The sequence below is a fragment of the Lepisma saccharinum genome, chromosome 28 (assembly GCF_977018435.1).
Source record: "Lepisma saccharinum chromosome 28, izLepSacc3.1, whole genome shotgun sequence".
NCBI lineage: Eukaryota > Metazoa > Arthropoda > Insecta > Zygentoma > Lepismatidae > Lepisma > Lepisma saccharinum.
Window position 1 is genome coordinate 33,392,726 of NC_139256.1, and position 15,858 is coordinate 33,408,583.

General features: G+C 37.7%; 1 protein-coding gene across 4 annotated transcripts in view; it reads right to left on the reverse strand.

Moving 5' to 3' along the window:
• The window catches only part of LOC145980952 (acyl-CoA:lysophosphatidylglycerol acyltransferase 1-like), a 55,326-nt gene that overhangs the window by 18,098 nt on the left and 21,370 nt on the right, over positions 1-15,858 (reverse strand). For 3 of the 4 annotated variants that reach the window (XM_083114036.1, XM_083114034.1, XM_083114035.1), the window contains exons 5-6: positions 15,535-15,671; positions 8,838-9,046 (exon numbers count right to left, since the gene is read on the reverse strand). In XM_083114036.1, the coding sequence (XP_082970162.1) occupies positions 8,838-9,046; positions 15,535-15,671 (346 nt within the window). The remainder of the gene's footprint in view (positions 1-8,837; positions 9,047-15,534; positions 15,672-15,858) is intronic. The other variant, XM_083114037.1, reaches the window with a different exon arrangement.

Genomic DNA, 15,858 nt, shown 5'->3' on the forward strand with positions numbered 1-15,858 from the left:
CTCCGAGAAGATGACCATCGAGATCTTTACAAGTTACTGAAGGAAGGTCAGAACCAGTTATCGTTCCAAATGAATGAGATAAATAACAATGTGCTGTGTTTCCGGGAAGAACTGTCGTCTCTCAAGAAAGATGTAAAGGCCATTAAGCAAGAAATGGACTTCATAAAAGATGAGAACACTCGATTAAATGATGAAGTATGCTACTTCGGGTCCCAATCTAAGAGGAACAACCTCGTTTTTTACAACGTCCAGGAAGAAGAACGGGAAATGTGGGAGAGGATGGAGGAAGTACTACACCAAGTGATAGAGAAGAATACAAGCATCGCGCTAGAAGGACATTCGTTCGAGAGGATCCATTGCTTTGGCTCAAGAAGAGGCTGCCATCCAATTGTGGGCAAGTTTCTCTCGTTCAAAGACAGGACAAAAATATTGATGAAAGCCAAAAGTTTCAAATGGTGTGGTGTAGCGGTTTCGAAGCATTACTCTGATTGTCTGCGTCAGATTAGAAACAAACTAAAACCTCATCTTGCAGAAGCCAGGAAGTGCGGTGACAGTGTGTTCATTCGTTGTTAACGGTGTGTGTTATTCCTTGCAACAGTGCGAAGAATATGCAAGATCGCGTTCCACGTAAAGAAATATGGCAATGCAGGAAATTCCAAGAAATAAACTTGTGAATGAAAATGTTAGTGTCGAGAGTGAATCACGAGTGTCTGCTACCCCCACCCCACGTCACCCCTGGCTATCGAACTCAGAGGATTCCAGGATGCACCTGAGGAACAGAAACAAGTGAGTTCTCTGGAGTGGGAGATTAGGACCAAGGGGAAGTAAGAATCCCTTGAGCAGTGACCCTGCATTAGAAACAATCACTATATTCCATAGCAACTTTCAAGGGTTGATATCAAAAGCATCAGAGATAGATATATTTTTCGAGGAACAAAAAGAAAACAAAAATGAAATTAGTATTTTCTTGTTGCACTGAACACTGGTTAGTAAAAGATGAATCAAAGTTTAGTTATATTGATAAATTATTCATTGCATCCAGTTACAGTAGGTCAAATATACAGAGGTTGATTCATTTATATTGAGCCGAATTCAATGTGAGACTGTACTGCTCATGCGCAATGCATCGCCGTGAGATTGCCCCGAGGCAAGCAACAGTATCTCGTTAGTCACGCAGTAGAGCAGTGTGGTCGAGCATAGTTTGATGCCGGCGAAACACAACAGATTCTGGGAGGGGTACTTTGTTGCCCTTTCAGACGGCAAGTTCATGGCGTCGCGCATCGTAGAAATGTGTAAAGTGCGTAATTTTCGTGTAGGTTGTGCCACTGAGATTCGTATTATACGGAAATATGTGGCACAGAGTCCTGGGCCCACCACACCGACGCGAGCAGCTAGAAACAGGCTTCCCGTGAAGAGGACCCCGCCGCTATTGCATGTTGTTCGGCATATGGCGACCTCCGAAAATCCCCCACACAGCGTGCGATGGCCAGCAAATGTCGCACATCGCAGGCGACAATCAACCACGCCATTCACAGGGATTTACGCCTCAAGGTCGTTCGCAAGAGCAGTGTGATTGCCCTGAAACCATGTCATGTGGCTGAGCAAAAAAGGAACTGAACGTCATCTAGTGGATGATCGGTGGAAGTGGAACAGAAAAAATGGAATTTCTGCAATTCCCTTCTCTGACATCCCTGTCAAGTGTCCAGATGCCAGTGCAATGGACTATTGTGCTTTCGGACTCCTCAAGCGGCACCTGTCCCATCGTCGAGTCCGCACCGTCTCCTGCCTGTGGAAACGAGGAGTGGGATGCAATACCCATGGTCCAGCTGAAACGCAGTCTAATGCAATGGAAACTCTGATGCCGGGCGATTGTCAGTGGTGGTGGCCTGCAGATCGAACACAACCAGTGGTGGAAACACTGCATTTCCTAGGTAGGTGGCACATTCGAATTCGGCTCAATATAAATGTATCAACCTCTGTAATAAGAGGCGGGTCTTTAATTTTCAGTCAGAATAAACTTAAACGTAACATAGTTGAAATAAAGCAAGCTGCCGGGTTGTCTGTAGAACAAGACTTTGAATGCGCAGCGATTGAAATAGCTAATTACAACTTAGGCATAATATCAATATATAGAATGCCTAATGGAAATATGGATGTCTTCTTAAACAAGTTAACATTAGTACTAGATCTCGTAACAAAAAGCTCCAAAAAGAATATTGTTTGTAGAGATTTTAACACTGATGTATTCAAAGACACAGCAGAAAAAAAATAGCTTTCTAGATGTAATGAACTCTTTTGGTCTGTTTCATACAATCACAACTCCAACTAGAATCACCAACAAAACAAAAAGTACAATAGACAATATTCTCCCCAATATAAATGTTAATAAATATTCAGTAGAAACTTGCATAGGTTTTTCTGACCATGATTCTCAGCTGATTAAGGTAAATGTAATAGAAGACAACCGAAAACATAAACCACGCGTAAAATTCAATTCGTTAGACCCACAAACAATGATAAGAATATTTCAAAATTTGGAAATGCTCTAAAATCAGAAACATGGGATTTTATAAACAATATGGCTGTACACGTAAACGAAAAATTTCTTGATACTGCAGGATACCACTTTAATAAATGTTTTCCCATTAAAAAAGCACGAGTTCACAACAAAGCCAATTGCCTACGGATATTCATGGAAATTGAAAGTCTTAGCAAATTAACATGATCATAGTTTAAACAGTGTAAATATGGAAATAGCCCTACTCTTAAAGATCATTAAACAGTTCAACAAAAATTACAAGAAAACACTAAAACATTGCAAACAGTCGTAAATAGATAAAAAGTTAAAGAGTGCAGAAAATAAAACTGCAGAACTCTGGAAAATAGTTAATCATATAACAGGGAAAACACTGGATCCGAATCAAAATATTATATTAGAATCAAGTAATGTAATAGAGACAGATCAGCAAAAAATAGCTAATACTTTTAATAACTATTTTGATAATGTAGAACTAAATCTGCAACGAAGCATCAGCGTAACTGACACATACATAAAAAAGTTAAATAACGTTAAAATATCTTTGACACATTCTTTATATATGACCTCTACTACAGACGAGGAAATTTCCAACATAATTCGTAATATGAAAAACAAAAAGTCAACGAGACTAGATTCAATGTTGATTAACGTGATCAAAGAGATTTGCACATACATTAACGAGCCTTTGACTAAATTAATTAACAAGTGTATGGAAAATGGTAGCTTTCCAGACTGTCTAAAAATATCAAAAGTAGTACCCTTATATAAAAAAGGAAATAAAACAAAAATTGAAAACTATAGACCAATTTCCTTATTGTCAATTTTTTCAAAAATTTCAAAAAAAATAATTTATAAAAGGATAATAAAAAAGTATGTAGAAGATAAAAGGATACTCATAAAGCAACAAAATGGGTTTGTGAAATTGAAAACAACAAAAAATGCCATATTTGATGTAATCGATAATACTGATATAAACAAAATGTATTCTGTTGTTGGAATTTTTTGTGATTTATCAAAAGCGTTCGACTGTGTGAATCATCACATACTACTAGAGATATTAAAATACTACGGAATCTGCAGGCTATCAAACAAATTAATAGAATCCTATTTAACGAATAGAAAACAGAGTGCAGCAATAAATAGCTTATCCAATAATGGGACACAAACAACATATTACTCGGAATTGAAATATGTGGTTATTGGAATCCCCCAAGGATCGATACTAGGACCTCTTGTTTTTATTGTCCATAAATGACCTTCCAGCAAATGTTGATACCGCCAAAGTTACTCTTTTCGCTGATGATACAATGGCTTTAGTAGATTCTGTTAACGATGTAACCTTAATTCAATACACGGAAAAAGCTCTTACTGAACTACAAAGATGGTTTTCAGCAAACAAACTTTCTATAAACAATGAAAAAAACTAATATAATAAAATTTGTTGTATCTAGAGCCAAAAACTCTTCTATTGAGCAAGATAATTTCAGAGCAGGGCATGCCGTTATAACAGCTACTTGCAATACAAAATTTCTTGGAATATTTATAGAAGAGTGTCTGAACTGGAAAGTTCACATAGATAATTTATGCAAGAGGCTAACACTGTATGTTATCAATTAAGAACTCTAAAAAATAGTTTCAATATGGTATATATGCTAAATATCTATTTCCCAAACTTCGAAAGTATCTTGAGATATGGTATCCCATTTTGGGGAACTCTGCACAATCGCAGAGGATTTTTAAAATTCAAAAAAGAGCATTGCGCATTTTAGCAAATGCACACAATACTGATACATGTAAACTTTTTTAAAAAAATTTGCATATTAACTTCAAACACTTACTTTGATACACAAAACAAAATTGAACTATCCAAAGAACATATACACTCACAATTACAATATCAGACAAAGAAAAAATAACTTCCACATTCCCCAAGTGCAGCTAACTGCTTACCAAACAGGATCTTTTTACACAGGCATCCAGTTATACAATATGTTACTAAATAGTTACAAAAATTTCAAAAGAACCACGGTCTTTGAAAGTAAGGTGAAAAAATTGCTATTGCAATATACATTATATTCAGTTAAAGAATTTCAGGAATTAAATAACTTTATAAAATAAATGTATATTATATACACTATATAATATTGTACTTTTACAGCACTAGTCCACTTAAAGATATAATTTGTCATTGTATGATTTTACTAATATATTATGTTATACTATTGTAAAAAACATACTGCCCAATTGATGTACAGATATATATTATGTGCGATGTCATCATGTTGTATTTTTTAATGTACATGCACCAATGCCCCTCAGGGGTACTTTCGGTGTGAAAATTTCTCAATAAACTCCAGAGTACCTGCATGTAGCCGCTGTTACCGCAGGTAACACCAAAATATAAAGAATTTAAGAACCCGTCTTAAAATATTATTACGTACATAAACTGGTAATATTGTCGTAAAGTAAACATTGCAGACTGACATTTTCTCTGACACCGGCAAAAGCGAAGAGGAGGACTGATCCGGTACCCTCCTCAGGCAACATGAGGAAAGGGCCCTGAGCCCATGCAAGGAAGACTTGCGTTGCGCCAATGACTGACCGCGGGAGGAGGAGGCGTGTTTTTGGCATGCCTGTTTAGTTGGTGCAGTTGCCGGTGATCCTTACCGGATACAGACCAGTGTTGCCATATTCAATTGACAGAAAAGAGCTAAGTCGCCTAATCGGGTCTATCTTACTCTGAAGGTGTCCAGTCACACTGGGGAACGATGGCGCAGTGGTAGCGTCGCCGACTTATAATCAAGGGATCCCGGGTCCTATACCCGGTGGAGGCACAAGTGGTTCGGATCCAACTTTAAACTGTCCCGATTAGCATTACTGTGCATGAAGTGGACTTAAATTGCCAAATCAAAATTTTAAAAATCAAATCACACTGGGGGAAAAGCAAACTACCAAGTGATATTTTGTATTTACTCTAAATATCAGCGATTACAAAAGTCCTCTTTGTCCTCCTTCAACATCATGGGCGAGAAGGAGAGGAGAGGGATGGGTATGATCAAGGGATCTGCTGTCCTTCTAAAAATGTCAACCTAAAATTCTATATTTCACACATATAATATTATTTCTGTTACACGAATTTGTGATAATTGTTGAAACGGCCGATTGAGATTGACATGCGTTGTCGCAGGAATGCAATAATTTCGGATTGAAGCAATGTTTTTGAGGAGGTAGAACTGTTTTTGGGTGAAAACATTACTTACAAGCATAATTTCCCGATTGTTATCTTAGCATGCTCTGAAGTGTCAGGTGTCGCAGGTTCGAATCCTCAGCAAGAAATGGTTATTTCAATGTTCGTTGTTATTATTTTATTTACATAATTATAAAAATTAATAATTACATACACAAAGAAATAATAATTTTATTTCAATAATTCACCATGCATCCTCATCGTCACGATTATCCTATAAAGCGAAAGCCTTAAAGGTAGCAAAGGAAGTACCATATATGAAATAGTAGTGGTGTCAGAAATGAGATTTCAGTGGATTTAGCGAAACGTGGGAGTGGGAGTAGTTACGAAACAGATGAAGACTACATCTACTCTACATATGTCTTATTTGAAACTAAAAGTTTCGCGATTTGGGCACATCTGGTTTCAAAAGAACTAAGATGGCAACAGTAGTAGAACTGGACTTTTTGCAGGTTCCGAAGAAAATATTGGGAAGCGCATATGCTGAGAAGGGAGGGGGCAAGGAGGGTGCTTCACCTGTTACAAAAGTAAACAATGGTTTGTGGGAGGGACTGTGCAGTGCGAGTTTTGCGAGTGGCAGGCGGGTATATTCTAGGCTACCAAGGCTATCGCTGAAGCCCAGATTAAATACAGGAAATAATCGACTAGCAAAGGTGACTGATGCTTCACTCTCAAACAACGACCGCGGGGAAAAAATGATACTATAAAACCCGCGACTCCTGTGCACCGTACTCCAGCGACGAGAGGAGGGGGAGAGTGGACCATGCTTCCTTATGGCCCGAGCTGAGCGGAAGACAAGGCTGCGTAGGGACTTTTCGTCCAAGGTTTGTTTTCCTTGTGCTCGCTCTATAGATGGGGATGGACTCCTTTCTTTTAAAACTAACACCAGACTTCAGCGGTTAAATTCTTCCCCGACCAGCGCCTGGAGGCGATCGGTGACGTATTTGTAGTGGCTTCTTAGACAGGGAACTCTTCGTTTTACAACGGCGGTAAAACCTTACAGCGATGCCAATGCGCTAACCAGCATGGGATTTTTCCCAGGTAAGGGAAATTTTGAAACTAAACTACTATTACAGGAACGGGAAAAGAGTGGCTGGCACGTGAATGGGAATTTGTCCTCTAGGCCAAAACAACACTGTCCCATTGAACACATTCAGAACTAGCAGACCGCTGACCTTTAACCAACAACGCTTTACGATGTTTTCAACCCCTCTGCTGCTTTGTTTATGACTGGCTGGGGTAGACTGGCTGGCCGGAGATGACAAAGGGCATTTTGCGAGTGGAAATCGCGTTGAAGGAAGTTTAAGAAAATTAGGTCTCTTACTGCGTGGATTTTCTTAAGTGTATTGAATTACATATATATGTTTTGAATGATCTGTGCTGCGTCGTATAGTGAACGAAAATTTGTGACATAATTAACGAACTATTGACGAAACCATTTACTCGGATTTTGCATTAGGATAAACTTCAAATCGTGAAGATATGCAGGCCTCTGGCATCGCAAAGAAGAGAAGAATGGATTTGATTTGTTATTTTGCGTTGCTTTTCTGCCAATCACGACGATGAGGATGAGTGAAGATACGATGAAATTCATGAAGGGACGTTCTCAAAGAATATCCATGTCCATGCCTGGATTTGAACCTGGGTCCCCTGGCATCGTAGTGCACTGTGCTAATAACCATTTTACCACAGAGGTTGCCAAGAGAAGAACAGAGTTCCTGTTCAAATTAAATATTCAAGGTAAGAAGTTTATTATACGCGTATATTTTATTCTCGCACGTAGGCCTACCTAAATATTTCACAATATGGGCCTCTATATTTTATAAATAACCATGAAATATTTGAAATATTTTCCTTATTGTTTCTATATTAATGAAACAGTGATATATTTATAATTACTAGTAAACTGTAATGTATGTATTTTAATTGCAATGTCACATCACCTTAAAATCCAAGAAATTGAACGAAAAAGAGCCTCTCATTTGCACATTATGATAAGAAGAGATAGCCCAGGTTTTGAACCCAGCATACGCCACTGGTGAGTGGTGTTTTTCGTCTTTATGTTGTTTTCGGGCATTGTCAATTAATTAATGGAGCTTGCTCCGAGTTCCGAGGTGGCGGGTTCATCCTATCTGAACAGTGTGTGTATTCGTGTGATAGAAGATATTTTGAAGCAATCTTTCGGTTCGTTCTTTTGCAGAAAAAAGCGAAATTGTGGCAAAAGGGAGGCCAAAGCCTATTTTGAACGATTTAAAAACCAAGTCATTTGCTGGATATGACCAACATTTCAATGTTTCGTGGTATAATGACTATCTGTGGTTATATGGATGTGCGCAGTAGTCGAAACTCTTTTGTTGGCCATGTACTCTATTTTCGGGTGAAAAAAAATGTGTGGAATTCAGATGTGGATAACATGGACCATGACCATGACGCACCCAAAAATTCAAATTCAAATGAAAAACTTCACTTTATGACAGCATCATAGAACTTTTTTGATTTGATTTGATTGATTTTGCTTCGCTTGTGCCACTTTTGGCTAATTTGCGAAGATGGGGATGAGTGATGATATGATGAAATTGATGAATAGACATCACAAACGTCCATGCCCAAGCCAGGAGTTGAACCTGGGACCCCAGAATCATATAACTATTTTCAAAAAAGAGTTGTCGGATTGATCTGCTGTATAAGTAGCCTTTGATGGTTCCGTAAGTATCAAATTTTACGTATTATTGTGTAAACAACCAATGTTTGCGATTTCACTTCAGTCCTTATGTCAACATTTTTTTTCCTGATTAATAAATTTACCAAAATCTAGTATTGAATTGCAGACGTAGCAGATTAATATTATATAAACTACTTGGAAGATGTTGGGGGGGGGGGGGGGGGCATGAGGTGGGGAGGCACCCAAGTCTCCCTTAAATGTCCTCCTGATAACCGGTAACACTTTTAAAAATTCCACGCCACGCCACTGATAAACTCTTAATAAACTCAATAATATGTATAAATAATAAGTCCAAAAATTAAATATCAACAGTAAAAACGGATAGATACCTGAGCATTCACCTTCACATCGGATGTTGTTCACAGTCGAATTGAGGATTTCTTGAAATCCCACGCCCCTCTGAACCTCATTTGCTGTTTTAGTTGCACGGTGCAATTCTTTTCCAGGTCCTCCTGTAATGTCGATGATGGTCTTGAATGCACCAACACGAGGCAATGACACATGTTGTAGCACTGGCAGATTGTTCTTTATGGCAAACCTAGCAAGTGACAATATTACATGAGTACAAACACTATTCAGATGTTCTTATCAGTTTCATAGCTGCACAATATGCTTTAACCAGTCTGCTAACATTAAATTAACATTTCTAATGTTACAAGACCATTTCCAGAAGTTATTTTGACGTGGATGGTCTTTGACCCACAAAAATTTCAAATATAATACCAGGTTTTCAAGATAAAAATTCAAGGGAAAGTTGAGTTTTGTTTTTTTAGTCCATTTTATACACAGAAAGGCTCATCGGGACTGGACCTACAGTTTAAAGAGAGACCCGAATCACCATGTGTCTCCACCAGGTATCAAACCCGGGACTCTGATTACAAGGTTATGTCGTTACCACTACATCATATGGGAGGCCTATTCAAGGCAAAAAAAATCAGGACAATTGTTATAATAAAACTTAATTTAAATTAACATCTTACACTAAACATTTATGAATAAGATCCTTTTAAGGATCCTGTCAAGATGTTGAGAATTAATAATTTACGTAGAGTAAATAATGATTGATAACTACTACTTGACATCCAAATTAAGCAATCAGTTCACCTAAGTCATCTAAAACTCAAAAATAGTTAATTGATGTGTGTGTTAACATCAATCGTCAGTTTCAAAGTTTTGTCATCTAAAGAAAAGTAACCCCTCAGATTATGTTTCCAAGTAATAATATAAACATTGAATAAGATAGTGTGCAATAGCAACAAACATGAGAAAGTGCATTTTATGGAGATCTTATCTATTTATACAAATCAAATGTTAAATGTAATTTTGGGGCAATATGGTGAAGGGGATGTCACATGTAAACTTATTTGAATTTTTGTTACTTAAAGTCACATTTCATCCACTTTTGGCTAATCGTGACAATGAAGATGAGTAACGATATGATGAAATTGATGAACGGACACTAACAGAGAATACAAATGCCAAGAAAATTAGTGTATCAATTGTGTGGAATAGTGACATTTTTTAGGATTTTTCCCATAGCAAGTCCCAGCTCTCAAGAACTTCATTAGTCTCGACAAGGAAGTACAGTGTGTTTCAAAAAAATTGATATCATTACAGATGTAAATATCTCAGTAACTACATTCAAGGGAAAGGAAACTACATCGGTGTAATACTACACTCAATAAGATGTATGCACAAAAATGTCAATAAGAAATTCAAAGGTATGTGGATGTCACAAATGATTGTTCACAAGTGTTCAATACGTGTGTGACAAGGCACACGCCAAGTCGGTAGTCCAGCTCCTGTCAAACTGGCGGTGATTCTCTGCTGGAGTTCCTCTAGGCTTGTAGGAAGAGGTGGGACATAGAAGAGGCCCTTCACATAGTCCCAGAGAAAAATTAGAAAGGGTCAGGTCTGGTGAACATCGAAGCCATTTCAAAAGCACATTATCTTCATCACCGATCCATCGCCCTGGCAGTGTCTCATTGAGATACAACTACACAGTGAGCTTTCGGTGAGGTGGTGTCTCATCCTGTTGCAAAATGAAGTGTTCATGTTCATTTGCAATGAGTATATTCATGAGCTAGGTCTGAAGCATTAGCAGATATAATCATCGCCGGTCACATTTCGTGCAAAGAAAAATGGGACATGAAGATAACACAGAAGACAGCCACTTTTGGTGTGTCTCTCAGTTGCACCAGAGTGGCATGGGAATTTTCTTCGCCCCAAATGCGAGCATTATGCTTATTAAGTTAGCCATTCGTGTGGAATGTGGTTTCATCACTAAAAACAAGACATGTATCAAAGTTGTCTTCATAAAACATTACATATTGACTTTTGAAGTATTTATACACATACTGTTAAATTTTCAGATCATTTGCACAAGAATTGGTAACGATATTATATTACGAAATATCAACTTTTTAAAAACCTGGTAATGCTCCAACGAGATTTCAGCGCCCCACTGCAGGTAGTCAAGGTTAACCTTTTGCCGCCCAAGGCCTTTTTCACATGTAAGCCTCACTGTCCCAAGCCGATTTTGAGCAAAATGCAGAGTTTCAATTAAATGAGTGTAGATCGGAGGCTAATTGCCCTAGAGAGATGAGTGATATACCGTTGTACGCGGAATGTACCAGAGATTCAGACTATATGAAATTTCTGCAAATTCGGCGTATATGTGGCAGGGGGGAGGGGGCTAACCCTCAAAATTCCAAAATTTCTGGGAAAAAAATTTTGTTCTCCCACCCTCCCCTCAAGCAAAAAGTACATGACAGTGTCGACATGCACATGGAAATGATCACTAACATGTAAGGAACACAAAAATATTTGCATTATTATCATATGACCAATGTAACTTGAATTATGCTCCCAAAAGGAATTGTCGTCACGCCACTGATTCAAGCTTCAAAATGCAGAGTTACATTGAAATGACTTTAGCTCAGAGACTATTTGCCCTGGAGATATGAACGATATACCGTTGTACGTAGAATGAATCACAGATTCAGACGATATATAATTTATGCACATTCGGTGCACATATGGAGGGGGAAAGGGGGAAATCCTCTGAATTTTTTTTTTTTAAAAAATGGGGTGTCTCCCTCCCGCTCCCTGTAAAAAAGGATATGAAAAGTTCAAAATGCACATAGAAATTATCACTGACATGTAAGGAACACAAAAATATTTGCATTATTATCATATGACCAATGTAACTTCAGTTGTACCCCCAAAAGGAATAGTCGGCACGCCACTGATTCAAGCTTCAAAATGCAGCAGTACCTTGAAATGACTTTAGCTCAGAGACTATTTGCCCTGGAGATATGAACGATATACCGTTGTACGCAGAATGAATCACAGATTCAGAAGATATATAATTTTTGCTCATTCGGCGTATATATGGAGGGGGAAAGGGGGTAAATCCCCTGAAAATACTTTTTTTTTAAAAAATGGGGTTTCTCCCCCCCCCCCAAAAAAAAGGATATGAAAAGTTCAAAATGCACATAGAAATTATCGCTGACACGTAAGGAACATAAAAAATATTTGCATTATTATCATATGACAAATGTAACTTGAGTTGTACCCCCAAAAGGAATGGTCGCCACACCACTGATTCAAGCTTCAAAATGCAGAGTTACATTGAAATGACTATAGCTCAGAAACTAAATGCCCTAGATATATGAAAGATATACCGTTGTACGCAGAATGAATCACAGATTCAGACGATATATAATTTATGCACATTTGACGTACATATGGAGGGGGAAAGGGGGGAAATCCCCTGAAAAATACTTTTCTTTAAAAAAATGGTGTTTCCCCCGGCCCCCGAAAAAAATGTCAAAATGAAAAATTTATGCAAAATTTATGCAAATTTGGCGTATATATGGAGGGGAAGGGAGAAAAACCCCAAAAATTGTTTTAAAAAATTGTCACTTCACCCAAAAAATGTCCTTGCACTTGGGCAAAAAACAACACCTACACACAACATTCACGGACGAAAGGCTAGAACATAATGAAAAATGAGCGACAATTCTTGCAGCTGCTTGAAATTCTATTTTTAGACAATGCTGGGTAACCCCTGTTGCCACTTGTGGACACTTGTGCTAAAAAAAACAAAGGTTTCCTTCAGTACGCTTCGAAATTCCATTCTCACAATGCAGATTCAACAACCAGTCTTCCCCCTCCCCCACCCCCTGCATGCACCCTCACGGAAAACTTTCATTTTGACATTGGATACTGATAAACAAGCTTTATTCGAATGCACTTAGCAGGAGGGAGTGAAAAGCATTGCTTTAGAACAACGAAGCCGGTCTTCCCTTGTCGGAAAAAAATTGACGTTGAAAAGAGCCGCAAAAGAGAAGTACCTTTTCCCGCCTTTTCCCCTCCATTTTCATGAAGACAAAATAAAGCAAAAAACTATTTCTGTTAAATACATGTATTAGGAACAATATAAAAAAATAAAATCGAAATTCTAGCCAAAAATAGAAAAGTTATAACGTAAAAACTACGACCTTGACACAGCGTCTCGATCGAGATGCTTGGGACAGTGAGGGTTACATTTGGGTATCTCGTTCGAGTTGCTTGGGCGGAAAAAGGTTAATGTCGGAAACAGAACAGAGCATCTGCTGCACAACAAAGAAATCAATATCTCAATGCAGCATGTTTGGAGGAGAATTACGAGGGCCATTCGGAAAGTAACTTCCGTTTGGGTATAAAAGAAACACCAGAACATTGTGGGAGTTTTTATTATATACAACTGAAAGAGACAACTCTAAGCTATTTTTCTACATAAGGACCATTTCTGTTGAGACACTTATCATATCGGCGAACAAGGTTTACAATACCATGTCAAAGAAATCTGCTGCCTGTGCATTCACCCATGCAGTAACACTGTCCTTGAGCTCCTGGTCATTGTTGAAGCGCTGTGCCCCTAGCCACTTCTTCATTTGTGGAAAGAGGTCATAATCACTAGGGGCCAAATCTGGGCTGTAAGGAGGGTGGTCAAACAATTCCCACTGAAAGTGTTGGAGAAGGTCCTTGGTTCGAGCAGTAGTATGCGGGTGAGCGTTATCATGCACAAGAACAATGCCAGAACTCAACATGCCACGTTGCCTGTTTTGAATTGCTCGTCGCAATTTCTTCAAGGTTTCACAATACACTTGGGGCATTGACTGTTGTGCCTCGTTCCAAAACACAGTTGCCATGAGTTGTTTTTTCATGGCTGAATGCACAGGCGACAGATTTCTTTGGCATGGGTATTGTAAACCTTATAAGCATAAAATCAAAATTTGTTATTTACTTACGTACAGTGAGTATATACTTGTCAAAGACAACGTTTCGGTGGCAACTGCCCCACAAAGCTTCGTCATTTAGAAAGGATATAGGTTTTTACGTGGACAGGTTGAATGCTAGGATAACAAATGACTAAAACAGGACTATTCCCACATTTTAAAATCCCTTAAAACTCATATAAAAACTGTTAAAACTCATGTTACTATCCAATCACAATTCACATGTTGACTGGAACTGGTATGTACTCAAATGTGTGAAGTTGAGAGTGTAAACCTTGTAGCTAATCCTTATCCTATGAAAATCTTAAAATAGAAACTTTCGCAGTCTAAGAAAGAATTGAATGTAAAAGATCTTGCTTCAAAATGGGAAACTACTATTGGAAATATGGTGAAAATGTGGAAAGTCTGAAGCACTGTATAAGAACAAATATTCTGATCTTAAATTTTCTCTTGAAGTTCTTGTACAATCTCAAGAAATTTCTACCTTGTGTTTGAAATATCAGGGACCATATTTACTAAAAAGATTTTTAGGTGGAAACACTTGAGGATTGTAAGAATGAAAAGAACTTGCAAAGATCACATGTAAGCCTTCTCAAACGATACCTTCCTTGGCTAAATTCATAGTTTGTATGCTTAGCTAGTCTTGACCGGCGACCTTGTCTTATCTCATGTTTGTATAAATTCCTGTCTTTCCTTGTTCAATGTGATGTTTGTTTACTTTTTGTAATCATGTGTTTGGAGTAAACCAGTTTTGTACCTGATAAGCTACTTGCCCTTGGAAACTAGTTCCTATTTAAAATTGTTTGCTGAAAAAGGAAACTAGTTCACAACAGATTGTAAGATGATAATGGGTTCTTATGTATTTATGTATATCAATACATGATGTGTGTGTGTGTATAAGTTGTACAAAGATAATGTTTCTTATCATTGTGTATTTCAGGAGATATGCTGGAATAAGTTTGACATAGAACTACTATATGTGTATACAACACTACAGACAGATCATGGCAAAAAATTGATACTTTGTACACTTCATACAGCTGTAAAAAGTGTTATGTTATGTTGTATTCTGTGTATTTCTTTGGAGAAAGAGGGTGGGAGTTATCTTTCATAGCTAAATGTTATATTAAGATAAACACCTTGACCATATACACAGTTCACATGGTCTAACATCTCTTGCTATGTAATATTGCCGGCCTCGTGTCAAGGGAAAGAACCAGTTAGACAAGTTGGTCTGTTATGGTATTTACAAACACCTCTGGGGAAACACTTCACACAAGTTAAGTATTTAACCATAAATAAGGACAGTAATTTAGTGCACTACCTTATCTAAACAGTGATAAGTGGTTATTATTGACCATATATATATATAATATCACAATACAAATACGGGAAGAATTATTGTTTAAGAACATTTATACTTCAGCTATTTATGGTGAGTAATGCCACTGTTGATTCTGTCACTATTATTCCTTCAAAAAATCCTTATGAAGAGCGATAAGAATATGGCAGTGATTATACAGATTCACAGGCCTCAATGATGGTGTAGTGGTAACATCATTGCCTTGTAATCAAGGGGTCCCAAGTTCAATATCGAGTAGAAGCACATACTGGTTCGTATCTTACTTTAAACTGTAGGTTCAGTCCTGATTAGCCTTCTGTGTATAAACTGGACTTAAAACAAAAACTCAAACTATTACAAATTAAAGTTATTCATACTTTTATAAAGAAGGTAAAATACCTTTGACTTGTATCTCGACGTTTCCTTAGAAAGCCTCCTTCAGGAAATAAAACCATCCAATAGCGTCGAAGAGGTATATATACATCGTTCAAATGTTTAACAAGTTCTTGTAGAGAAGCTTCCCTCTTATCCCTCCCCTGGAAACAAAAGCAATCATAATCTGCAAATAATTCAACTGCAAAAACTATGGAAGATTTATAGGCATTACGAGTACATACAATTACTAGTATTGCATCATAGACATCATCTATTTTCTTAAAAATATAAATATTCTGCTTAAATCTGAGTCTATACTAGGGATGGACGATATCGGAAATTTGATAT